Here is an 11,742-nt window from a genome sequence, read left to right as displayed (position 1 = left end):
GTACAGTGTGTAGTACAGCGTGTAGTACAGTGTTTAGCACAGTGTTTAGTACAGTGTAGTAGAGTGTGTAGTGCAGTGTGTAGTACAGTGTAGTCCAGTGTGTAGTACAGTGTTTTTAGCATTGTGTAGTAGAGTGTGTAGTAGAGTGTATAGTCCAGTGTGTAGTACAGCATGTAGTACAGTGTTTAGCACAGTGTGTAGTACAGTGTGTAGTACAGTGTTTACTACAATGTGTAGTACAGTGTGTAGTACAGTGTAGTACAGTGTAGTCCAGTGTGTAGTACAGTGTGTAGTCCAGTGTGTAGTCCAGTGTAGTCCAGTGTGTAGTGCATTGTGTAGTACAGTGTAGTCCAGTGTGTAGTACAGTGTGTAGTACAGTGTAGTCCAGTGTGTAGTACAGTGTAGTACAGTGTGTAGTCCAGTGTAGTCCAGTGTGTAGTACAGTGTAGTACAGTGTGTAGTCCAGTGTAGTCCAGTGTGTAGTACAGTGTAGTACAGTGTGTAGTCCAGTGTAGTCCAGTGTGTAGTCCAGTGTGTAGTACAGCGTGTAGTACAGTGTGTAGCACAGTGTGTAGTACAGTGTGTAGTACAGTGTGTAGTACAGTGTAGTGCAGTGTGTAGTACAGCGTGTAGTCCAGTGTGTAGCACAGTGTGTAGTGCAGTGTAGTGCAGTGTGTAGTACAGCGTGTAGTCCAGTGTGTAGTACAGTGTGTAGTGCAGTGTGTAGTACACTGTGTAGTACAGTGTGTAGTCCAGTGTGTAGCACAGTGTGTAGTACAGTATGTAGTACAGTGTAGTGCAGTGTGTAGTACAGTGTGTAGTCCAGTGTGTAGCACAGTGTGTAGTACAGTGTGTAGTACAGTGTAGTGCAGTGTGTAGTACAGCGTGTAGTCCAGTGTGTAGCGCAGTGTGTAGTGCAGTGTAGTGCAGTGTGTAGTACAGCGTGTAGTCCAGTGTGTAGTACAGTGTGTAGTGCAGTGTGTAGTACACTGTGTAGTACAGTGTGTAGTACAGTGTGTAGTACAGTGTAGTGCAGTGTGTAGTACAGTGTGTAGTCCAGTGTGTAGCACAGTGTGTAGTACAGTGTGTAGTACAGTGTAGTGCAGTGTGTAGTACAGTGTTTAGCACAGTGTTTAGCGTTGTGTAGTAGAGTGTGTAGTGCAGTGTGTAGTACAGTGTAGTCCAGTGTGTAGTACAGTGTTTTTAGCATTGTGTAGTACAGTGTGTAGTACAGTGTAGTACAGTGTAGTCCAATGTGTAGTACAGTGTGTAGTACAGTGTAGTCCAGTGTGTAGTACAGTGTGTAGTACTCCTGCACTCCCTCCTGTTTATGCAGTTTGTGAAGTTTGCAAACATCGAGGAGGACACGCCCTCGTATCATCGCAGCTACGACTTCTTTGTGTCTCGCTTCAGTGAGATGTGTCACTCCGAGCACCAAGACGCCAACATCCAGAACAAGTCAGTGTCCTCTCGTGCCATCTCGTCTTATCTCCTGTTGTCTCGTCTCCTCTCAGCTCCTTTCCTCTCCTGTTGCCTCCTCTTGTCTCATCTCGTCTTCTCATCTCATCTTTTCTCATCTCATCTCCTCTTGTGGCATCTTGTCTTGTCTCATCTCATCTTCTCCTCTTGTCTCATCTCATCTTGTGGCATCTCGTCTTGTCTCCTGTTGTCTCGTCTCCTCTCAGCTCCTTTCCTCTCCTGTTGTCTCATCTCGTCTTCTCATCTCATCTTTTCTCATCTCATCTCCTCTTGTGGCATCTCGTCTTGTGTCATCTCGTCTTCTCCTCTCGTCTCATCTTTTCTCATCTTATCTCCTCTTGTGGCATCTCGTCTTGTCTCCTCTTGTCTCATCTCGTCTTCTCGTCTCATCTTTTCTCCTCTCGTCTCATCTTTTCTCATCTCATCTCATCTCCTCTTGTGGCATCTCCTCTTGTCTCATCTCATCTTTTCCTCTTGTCTCGTCTTTTCGTATCTCATCTCCTCTTGTGGCATCTCGTCTTGTCTCCTCTCTTCTCGTCTCATTGTCAACATCGTTTCCTCGATGCTGAGGAAATTGTCCTCAGTTGTTTCCGTACTGAGTTTACCACACGGGAATAACTCTTTGAATCCAGATCAGGTTTGTTCAGATGTCAAAGTTCTTAAGAAACTTTTTAAACATTTGGTCCTCAAGTGAGGAGTTAAAGTACGGTGGCCATGAAGTGCAAAATGCAACCTTTCATAAAATACACTAACTGACAGTAGTGCAGAAAACCATTTTGAAATCACATAATCATACTGAAAATATGATGTATATTAGTACAACACAACAAACACACCAACACAACAACAACTGAAAATACACAATTTATAAAGTTCTGGAATTCTCACAAAGAATTATTAATTAATTATTTACTTTTCCATTTGATTTGCTCCTTACCCATGGCACATCTCCAGTTTTTACAGTCACGTGTGTGTGTGTGTAAAAACTAAAATGTCTTGAAAATGTCCCTCTGTATCTTTGAAGTCTGTCTTTGTGATTGTGTCTCTCCCGCTCAGAGTCTTGGAGTGTGTCTCAGCTCCTCTAAAACAAAGACTTCCACCAAATGTCACTCACACGTTACACAACTGAAACACCGTTCTGCAGGAGTGGCAGCCTGGCGGTTCAGGAACCATCTTTGGAACCAGAAGCCCATGCGTTCATTTCCTCAGTTAGAGAGGAAGCTCACTAAACTGCCCTTGATCAAGTTGATCTGGTGTGCAGTTTTGTACCTTGCATGGCAGCAAGTGTGTGAATGTGGAGCACCTTGGTAAAGCACTTTGAGCTTCTGCATCACATGAAGATTGACTTAAAGGGAAAAAACACCTGCAATAAAGTGTATGAATCTGAAACCAACACATCCAACAGCCCCCACCTGGAAACTTGATTTGAAACTCTCTCTGTTCATGTATTTCCTGTCCCATTTTGCGTGATTAGGATCCGTGTCTCGGGGATTCGTGGTTTGCAGAGCGTGGTCAGGAAGACGGTGGATGATGAGCTCCAAGTGGATATTTGGGAGCCCCGTCACATGGAGCAGATTGTCCCCGCCCTGCTGGTCAACCTGGAGCAGCACAGCCAGTACAGCAGGTCCTCATACCGCACACACGCTTTATTCTTTCATCGCCCTCGTGTGTGCAGCCACATGACTGTGTGTCTGTGTGTATCTGTGTGTGTGTGTGTCTCTGTGCGTGTCTGTGTGTGTCTCTGTGTGCGTTTGTGTGTCTCTGTGCGTGTCTGTGTGTGTCTCTATGTGTGTGTTTGTGTGACTCTGTGCGTGTCTGTGTGTCTCTATGTGTGCGTTTGTGTGTCTCTGTGCGTGTCTGTGTGTGTCTCTATGTGTGTGTGTGTGCGTGTGTGTCTCTGTGCGTGTCTGTGTGTGTCTATGTGTGCGTGTGTGTGACTCTGTGCGTGTCTCTATGTGTGCGTGTGACTCTGTGCGTGTCTCTATGTGTGCGTGTGTCTCTGTGCGTGTCTGTGTGTGTCTCTATGTGTGCGTGTGTGTCTCTGTGCGTGTCTGTGTGTGTCTCTGTGCGTGTCTGTGTGTCTCTGTGCGTGTGTGTGTGTCTCTGTGCGTGTCTCTATGTGTGCGTGTGTGTGTCTCTGTGCGTGTCTATGTGTGTGTGTGTGTGCGTGTCCCTGTGTGTGTGTGTGTCTGTGCGTGTGTGTGTCTCTGTGCGTGTCTCTATGTGTGCGTGTGTGTGTGTCTCTGTGCGTCTCTATGTGTGCGTGTGTGTGTCTCTGTGCGTGTCTATGTGTGCGTGTGTGTGTGTCTCTGTGCGTGTCTATGTGTGCGTGTGTGTGTGTCTCTGTGCGTGTCTCTATGTGTGCGTGTGTGTGTCTCTGTGCGTGTCTCTATGTGTGCGTGTGTGTGTGTCTCTGTGCGTGTCTCTATGTGTGCGTGTGTGTGTCTCTGTGCGTGTCTATGTGTGTGTGTGCGTGTCCCTGTGTGTGTGTGTCCCTGTGTGTGTGTGTGTCTGTGCGTGTGTGTGTCTCTGTGCGTGTCTCTATGTGTGCGTGTGTGTGTCTCTGTGCGTGTCTGTGTGTGTGCGTGTCCCTGTGTGTGTGTGTGTCTGTGCGTGTGTGTCTCAGTGGGTCTCCTGCAGAACAGACTGAGGTGTGTTTCCGAGAGCTTTTGGGTCGAGCTGCTTACGGACACATCAACAACGCCATCAGACCAGTGCTCACGTGAGACACGTCCCACAGCAGTACATGTAATAGTACTAGTAGCATATGATACTGCTTGTGACAGTAATACTGCATGACAATTTTAATAGAAAATTTGTTGTACAGAGAAAATGCAGTGATTCATATGTTGAAAAAAGAAAAAGTTGGATGAACAAAATAATGACCAAAAAAGTCAATCTGTAATAATCTGTAATAGTGGTTCTAGCAGTAGTACTTGCAGTAGTATTTCTAATGGTAGCTATATTAATAAATATGCTAGCAGTGATAACAGTAGCTATAGTATAATAGTAGTAGTTGGTACTTCTGCAGTTAGCATAATCAATACTAACATGGGTTGATTTGGGTTTGCAGGCACCTGGATACTCACGGTCTTTGGGAGGGACAAACCTTTGCTGTTAGATGTTTTCACATCATCATGTACTCCATTCAGGTTAGTAGTACTGCTGTTACCACAATACAGTACAATGTACTTTGTCGCCCCTTTCCTTTACTCTGTTTAACTCATATGATCTTCACACAGTTGAATTCATTATATCTGGACTACTTTAACTCGTATAGTCTTCACCCAGTTGAACTCATATCTTGACTTGTTTAACTCTTATGATATTCTGTTGTGTGGGCCGCTGAAGAGGAGGTACTGCTGGCCCACCACCAACAGAGGGCGCCCTGCCTGGAGTGCGGGCTCCAGGCACTAGAGGGCGCTGCCGCATCATGGGAGTAGCCTGGGTGACAGCTGTCACCCATCACCAGACACAGCTGTTCTACTCAGCACCGAGGTATATCAGGAGGACGGCGTCTCCACCTCAGTGCCGAGATATCGCCTTGAGATAGAGGTAAACTACTCTGCAGCATATTCTGTATATTTGATAATACGTGTTACACCTTTCAGGACAGCTGACTACCGAAAGCCAATTGCTTGGATAAGTACTCACCTTCCTGTTTTAACGTGACGAGAGGTGGAGGCGGCTTCTTCCCTCTCCGTGTTACTGGGTGCAGCCGCATCCACACCTGTGTGTTTGTTGCTCTCTCTTGCCAGCAGTACCGGATCCGACGAGCGGAGGCAGTGGCCACCTGGGACTTCGGGACTTGGCGGTTCCAGTATTTCCAGGGTTCGGTGGCAGAGGAGATCTGGGTGGTTCCGGTTCGACTTGGACGGACGTCTCCTACCTTCGAGCCTGCCCACACGACACCAGCAGAATTCGGCTTAATCCCAAATTGTTGATTGTTGTATTGGTTGTGCTCGTTTCACAACAGTAAAACTTGTTATTTACCTTCTCCATTGTCCATTCATTTGCGCCCCCTGTTGTGGGTCCGTGTTCCTACACTTTCACAACAATATTCACTCAGTTGAACACATTATCTGGACAAGTTTAACTCATATGATCTTCACCGAGTTGAACTCGTTATATCTGGAATATGATCTTCAGCCAGTTGAACTCGTTATATCTGGACGGGTTTAACTCGTATAATCTTCACCAAGTTGAACTCATATCTGGACTAGTTTAACTTATATGATCTTCACCCATTTGAACCTGTTCTATCTGGATTAGTTTAACTCACATTATCTTCACCCAGTTGAACTCATTATATCTTTACTCGTTTAACTCAAATGATCTTCACCAAGTTCAACCCATTATATATTGACTAATTAAACTCACATAATCTTTACCCAGTTGAACCCATTATATCTTGTCTAGTTTAACTCACATGATCTTCACCCAGTTGAACTCATTATATCTTGACTAGTTTAACATATGATCTTCACCCAGTTGAACTCGTTCTATCTTGACTAGTTTAACTCACATGATCTTCACCCAGTTGAACCCATTATATATTGACTAGTTTAACTCATATGATCTTCACCCAGTTGAACCTGTTATATCTGGACTAGTTTAACTTGCATGATCTTCACCCAGTTGAACTCATTATATATTGACTAGTTAAACTCACATAATCTCACCCAGTTGAACCCGTTATAACTGTACTAGTTTAACTTGTATGATCTTCACCCAGTTGAACTCATTATATATTGACTAGTTTAACATATGATCTTCACCCAGTTGAACTCGTTCTATCTGGACTAGTTTTACTCGCATGATCTTCACCCAGTTGAACTCATTATATCTTGACTAGTTTAACATATCATCTTCACCCAGTTGAACTCGTTCTGTCTTGACTAGTTTAACTCATATGATCTTCACCCAGTTGAACCCGTTATATCTGGACTAGTTTAACTCGCATGATCTTCACCCAATTGATCCCATTATATCTTAACGAGTTTAACTCGTATGATCTTCACCGAGTTGAACCCATTATATCTGTACTAGTTTAACTTTTATGATCTTCACCCAGTTGAAGTCATTATATCTTGACTAGTTTAACTCATATGATCTTCACCCAGTTGAACTCATTATATGTTTACTACTTTAACTTATATGATCTTCACCCAGTTGAACCCGTTATATCTGGACTAGTTTAACTCATATGATCTTCACCCAGTTGAACTCATTATATATTTACTGCTTTAACTTATATGATCTTCACCCAGTTGAACTTGTTCTATCTTGACTAGTTTAATTCATATGATCTTCACCCAGTTGAACTCATTATATATTGACTATTTTAACTCATATGATCTTCACCCAGTTGAATCCGTTATATCTGGACTAGTTTAACTCGCATGATCTTCATCCAGTTGAACTCATTATATCTTGACTAGTTTAACTCATATGATCTTCACCCAGTTGAACTCGTTATATCTGGACTAGTTTAACTCGCATGATCTTCACCCAGTTGAACTCATTATATCTTGACTAGTTTAACATATCATCTTCACCCAGTTGAACTTGTTCTGTCTTGACTAGTTTAACTCATATGATCTTCTGTTGTGAAAGTGTAGGAACACGGACCCACAACAGGGGGCGCAAATGAACGGACAATGGAGGAAGTCAAATAACAACACTTTACTGTTGTGAATGAGCACAACAAACACGGCAGGTCACAATAGTATGCAATGAAGTCAATGTACAGAACGTGTCATGTGGGCAGGCTCGAAGATAAGAGACGTCTGTCCAAAGCAGAACCGGAACCACACGATTTCCTCCGCCACCGAACCCCGGGAATACTGGAGCTGCCAAGTCCCGAACTCCCAGGTGGTCACTGCCTCCGCTTGTCGGATCTGGTACTGCTGGCGAGGAACAAAAACAGTTAGATGTAGGTGGGTTTACACCCAGCAACACGTATGGTGGGAAAATCCACCTCCACCTCTCATCAAAAAAAGCTGGTAAATGCAGGAGTATGGTTACTTATCAACAGGTAGGAGAAAAGTCCAACTCGGTCTCCAGCTGCAAGCACACACTCTGCTGTCAAAAACACAAAGCAACAATGTTCTGCTGTCAGAAAGATAAGTCAATCGGCTGAGCTCGTTACCTCCTAAGAATAGCGATATCTCGGCAAAGAGGTGGAGATGTCGTCCTGCTGATATACAGATGAAGATCAGATGATTGGTGACAGCTGTCATAGGTGATGAGTGACAGCTGTCACCCCGGCGGCTCCTGTGAGGCGGCAGCGCCCTCTTGTGCCTGGAGCCCGCACTCCAGGCAGGGTGCCCTCTGGTGGTGGTGGGCCAGCAGTACCTCCTCTTCAGCGGCCCACACAACAGGACCCCCCCCCCCTCAACGGCTTGTCCGGGTGGCGGCGGTAGAAATCGGCCAGGAGGGCCGGGTCCAGGATGAAGCTCCTCTTCACCCAGGAGCGTTCTTCCGGTCCGTACCCCTCCCAGTCCACCAAATACTGGAAGCCCCGGCCCATCCGACGGACATCCAAGAGCCGGCGCACAGTCCAAGCCGGCTCTCCATCGACGATCCGGGCAGGAGGCGGTGCCGGTCCAGGAGCACAGAGGGGTGAGGTGTGATGCGGTTTTACACGGGACACATGGAAAACCGGATGGATCCGCAGTGAGGCCGGAAGCTGAAGCCTCACTGCGGCTGGACTGATGACCTTGAGTATCTTGAAGGGACCGATGTAACGGTCCTGCAGTTTAGGGGAGTCCACTTGGAGGGGAATGTCCTTTGTTGATAACCACACCTCCTGCCCTGGCTGGTAGGCAGGGGCTGGGGACCGCCGGCGGTCTGCATGGGCTTTTGCCCTCGTCCGGGCCTTCATCAAGGCAGAACGGCACTTCCGCAGGTGGGCCTGGACCGAGGGCACACCGACCTCTCCCTCCACCACCGGAAACAACGGGGGCTGGTACCCCAGACACACCTCAAAAGGGGAGAGGCCAGTGGCAGAAGACACCTGGCTGTTATGGGCGTACTCGATCCAGGCCAAATGGGTACTCCAGGCCGCCGGGTGCGCTGCCGTCACGCAGCGCAGGGCCTGTTCCAATTCCTGATTGGCCCGTTCTGCCTGCCCGTTGGTCTGAGGGTGGTACCCGGACGAGAGACTCACCGTGGCCCCCAGTTCCCGGCAGAAGCTCCTTCAGACCTGTGAGGAGAACTGGGGGCCGCGATCGGAGACGATGTCTGTTAGAATCCCATGCAGCCGGACGACGTGGTGAACCAGGAGGTCTGCTGTCTCCTGGGCCGTCGGGAGCTTCGGGAGGACCACGAAGTGGGCCGCCTTGGAGAACCGGTCCACTATCGTGAGGATGGTGGTGTTGCCCTGGGACAGCGGGAGGCCCGTGACAAAATCCAGGCCGATGTGGGACCAGGGGCAATGAGGCACAGGCAGCGGCTGGAGCAGTCCCGGTGCCCTGCGGTGGTCGGCCTTGCCCCTAGCGCAGGTGGTGCAGGCCTGGATATAATCTGTCTACTCCACACAGATTTACCACAGAGTGTCATACTGTTTGTATTTCTACTGATGTAAATAAAGTTCAAGACATATTCAGTGACTTGGAAATGTTCATGTATCCATCCCCTGACTTGCCTGAAGAAAACTGGCAATTAAACTGATTATTTACAGGTATTATACCAAAGGGGCTGATTACTTATGCAACCCATCATCTTGGCTTTTATATTTTTAATTAATTTATGTCAAGTTGTAGAAGTTTACTTTCAGTTTGAGTCTAAGGAAGATAATTTTAGAATTTTTTATATTGAGAAGCCTGATTTACTTTTTGTATTTGAAATGCCATAAACAAATTAAAATGTTTGAAATACCAAGGGGCTGAATACTCTACTACATACTACGCACTGTACTACACACTGCGCTATGCACTGTACTAAGCACTGTGCTAAGCACTGCTGCACTGTACTATGCACTGTGCTAAGCACAGCTACATACTACACACTGTACTAAGCACTGTACTAAGCACTGTACTAAGCACTGCTACATACTACACACAATACTGCACACTGTACTACACATTGTACTGCTTACAAATAATGTTTAGTACCGTGTGCCATATATGGTGTAGTACTGCGCGCTGTACATCGTGTAGTACGTACAGCGTTGGTGGCGAGGATGTGGAGGTGCAGTTTGTCGGCCTCCAGCAGGAGGCGCAGTGTGCTGAGGAAACTCTCCACCAGCAGGTTGATGCTCTGACAGTGACACGCCAACAACAGCTGCTCCAGGGCCTCCATGGCGATACACATGTACCTGAACACACACACACACACACACACACACACACAAATGTGTTGGACCAACACGGCATCACAGACGCCCGTCAGTACCAGGTTCCGGCTCCACAGACGATATACGAGTACTTTAAATATTTAAAAATACAAACTGAACATCTCTGATTCCTGTTTTCATCTCAGACACTCAAACAGAAACTTCAGAGAGAAAATACAACGTCCAAATACTTCAGGTTTGTAGTAGTCCTGTGTTGTGTGTGTGTGTTGTGTAGTCGTTGTGCGTGTCTGTGTGCTGACCCGTAGCGGTGGCGGTTCAGATCTCTGGTCAGGCGCTCTGACAGGTATGCGGCGATGCGGTCGAGTTTTTCTGGAGCTGACAGAGCGAAGAATGTCAACTTCTCCATGTTCACCTTAATGAGACCGTCCTGATCTCACACACACACACACACACACACACACACACACACACACACACACACACACACACACACACACACACACACACACACACACACACACACACACACACACACACACAGAGAGACACATAGTACAGACTCATGATCATTTTGACCCCACGGGATGAGATCTTGTGTGGAGCCCCAGATCGAGGGAGATTATCAATGGTCTTGTATGTCTTTCATTTTCTTACAATTGCTACCACAGTTGATTTATTCACACCAACCTACTTGACTGTTGTAGATTCACTCTTCCCAGCCTGGTGCACATCTACAATTTTCTTCCTGGTGTCCTTTGACAGTTCTTTGGTCTTGGCAATGGTTGAGTTTGGAGTCTGACTGTTTGAGGCTGTGGACAGGTGTCTTTCATATAGATAACAAGTTCCAACAGGTGCCATTAATACAGGTAACAGGTGGAGGACAGAAGAGCTTCTAAAAGAAGTTACAGGTCTGTGAGAGCCAGAAATCTTGTTTGTGGGTGACCAAATACTTATTTTCCACCATAATTTACGAATAAATTCTTTAAAAATCCTACAATGTGATTTTCTGGATTTTGTTTTCTCATTTTGTCTCTCATAGTTGAAGTGTACCTATGATGAAAATTACAGACCTCTCTCATCTTTCTAAGTAGGAGAACTTGCACAATCAGGGGCTGACTAAATACTTTTTGGCCCCACTGTATTTATATGTTGAAGGGGAACTTTTACAAAATACACAAACTGCGAATAAATATGAGAAACACAAAATATACAAGACGATCATGCAGATACGCATAAACCAGAGGATGGACTCAGTGTGGACTGTGGAGCAGCACCGTATTTGGCAGGTCAGAGTTCCTCAGCTGCAGCAGAAAGAACATCCTTTGAGATTGTGCCTGCTGTGTTTGGGCCCCCCTGTGTTTGGGCCCCACTGTGTTTGGACCCCTCTGTATTTGGGCCCCGTTGTGTTTGGCTCCCCCGTGTTTGGGCCCCTCTGTGTTTGGGCCCCACTGTGTTTGGACGCCTCTGTATTTGGGCCCCACTGTGTTTGGCCCTCTGTGTTTGGGCACCTCTGTTTGGGCCCTCTGTGTTTGGGCCTGTCTGTGTTTGGGCCCCTCTGTGTTTGGGCCTTCCTGTGTTTGGGCACCTCTGTGTTTGGGCCTTCCTGTGTTTGGGCACCTCTGTGTTTAGGCCTTCCTGTGTTTGGGCCTGTCTGTGTTTGGGCCCCTCTGTGTTTGGGCCTTCCTGTGTTTGGGCCCCTCTGTGTTTGGGCCTTCCTGTGTTTGGGCACCTCTGTGTTTGGGCCTTCCTGTGTTTGGGCCCCTCTGTGTTTGGGCCCCTATGTGTTTGGGCCCCTCTGTGTTTGAGCCAAAAATCATCCTTGTTGATCTTTGGTGTCTATTTTCAGTTACAAATCTTTCTTGATCAAGTGTGGACTGTCATGTAAAAGGTTTTAGTCCCATCACTGGGAATATTCAGGCTGACACACAGCTGCAACGACTTGTGATGTAATGTACTTATGTAAG

At 46.6% G+C, this 11,742-nt stretch overlaps 2 protein-coding genes across 2 annotated transcripts; one reads left to right on the top strand and one right to left on the bottom strand.

Moving 5' to 3' along the window:
* The first annotated feature begins 1,330 nt into the window (after positions 1 to 1,330).
* LOC117520600 (protein EFR3 homolog B-like) lies at positions 1,331 to 4,787 on the top strand. The gene is made up of 5 exons (XM_034181939.1): positions 1,331 to 1,458; positions 2,954 to 3,103; positions 4,106 to 4,201; positions 4,553 to 4,631; positions 4,722 to 4,787. Exons 1-5 carry the CDS (start codon positions 1,331 to 1,333, stop codon positions 4,785 to 4,787), a joined length of 519 nt encoding a protein of 172 aa, XP_034037830.1.
* Positions 4,788 to 9,576: 4,789 nt separating this feature from the next.
* Positions 9,577 to 10,210, bottom strand: LOC117520491 (protein EFR3 homolog B-like). Its single transcript, XM_034181855.1, has 2 exons — positions 10,078 to 10,210; positions 9,577 to 9,799 (listed from the first exon to the last, which is right to left on the bottom strand). Exons 1-2 carry the CDS (start codon positions 10,182 to 10,184, stop codon positions 9,577 to 9,579), a joined length of 330 nt encoding a protein of 109 aa, XP_034037746.1. The 5' UTR covers positions 10,185 to 10,210.
* Between the last annotated feature and the right edge of the window lie 1,532 nt (positions 10,211 to 11,742).

This window comes from Thalassophryne amazonica, chromosome 1, assembly GCF_902500255.1.
Source record: "Thalassophryne amazonica chromosome 1, fThaAma1.1, whole genome shotgun sequence".
NCBI classification, from domain to species: domain Eukaryota; kingdom Metazoa; phylum Chordata; class Actinopteri; order Batrachoidiformes; family Batrachoididae; genus Thalassophryne; species Thalassophryne amazonica.
The sequence above is the reverse complement of the archived record's forward strand: the minus strand, read 5'-3'. Positions and strand labels throughout refer to the sequence as shown.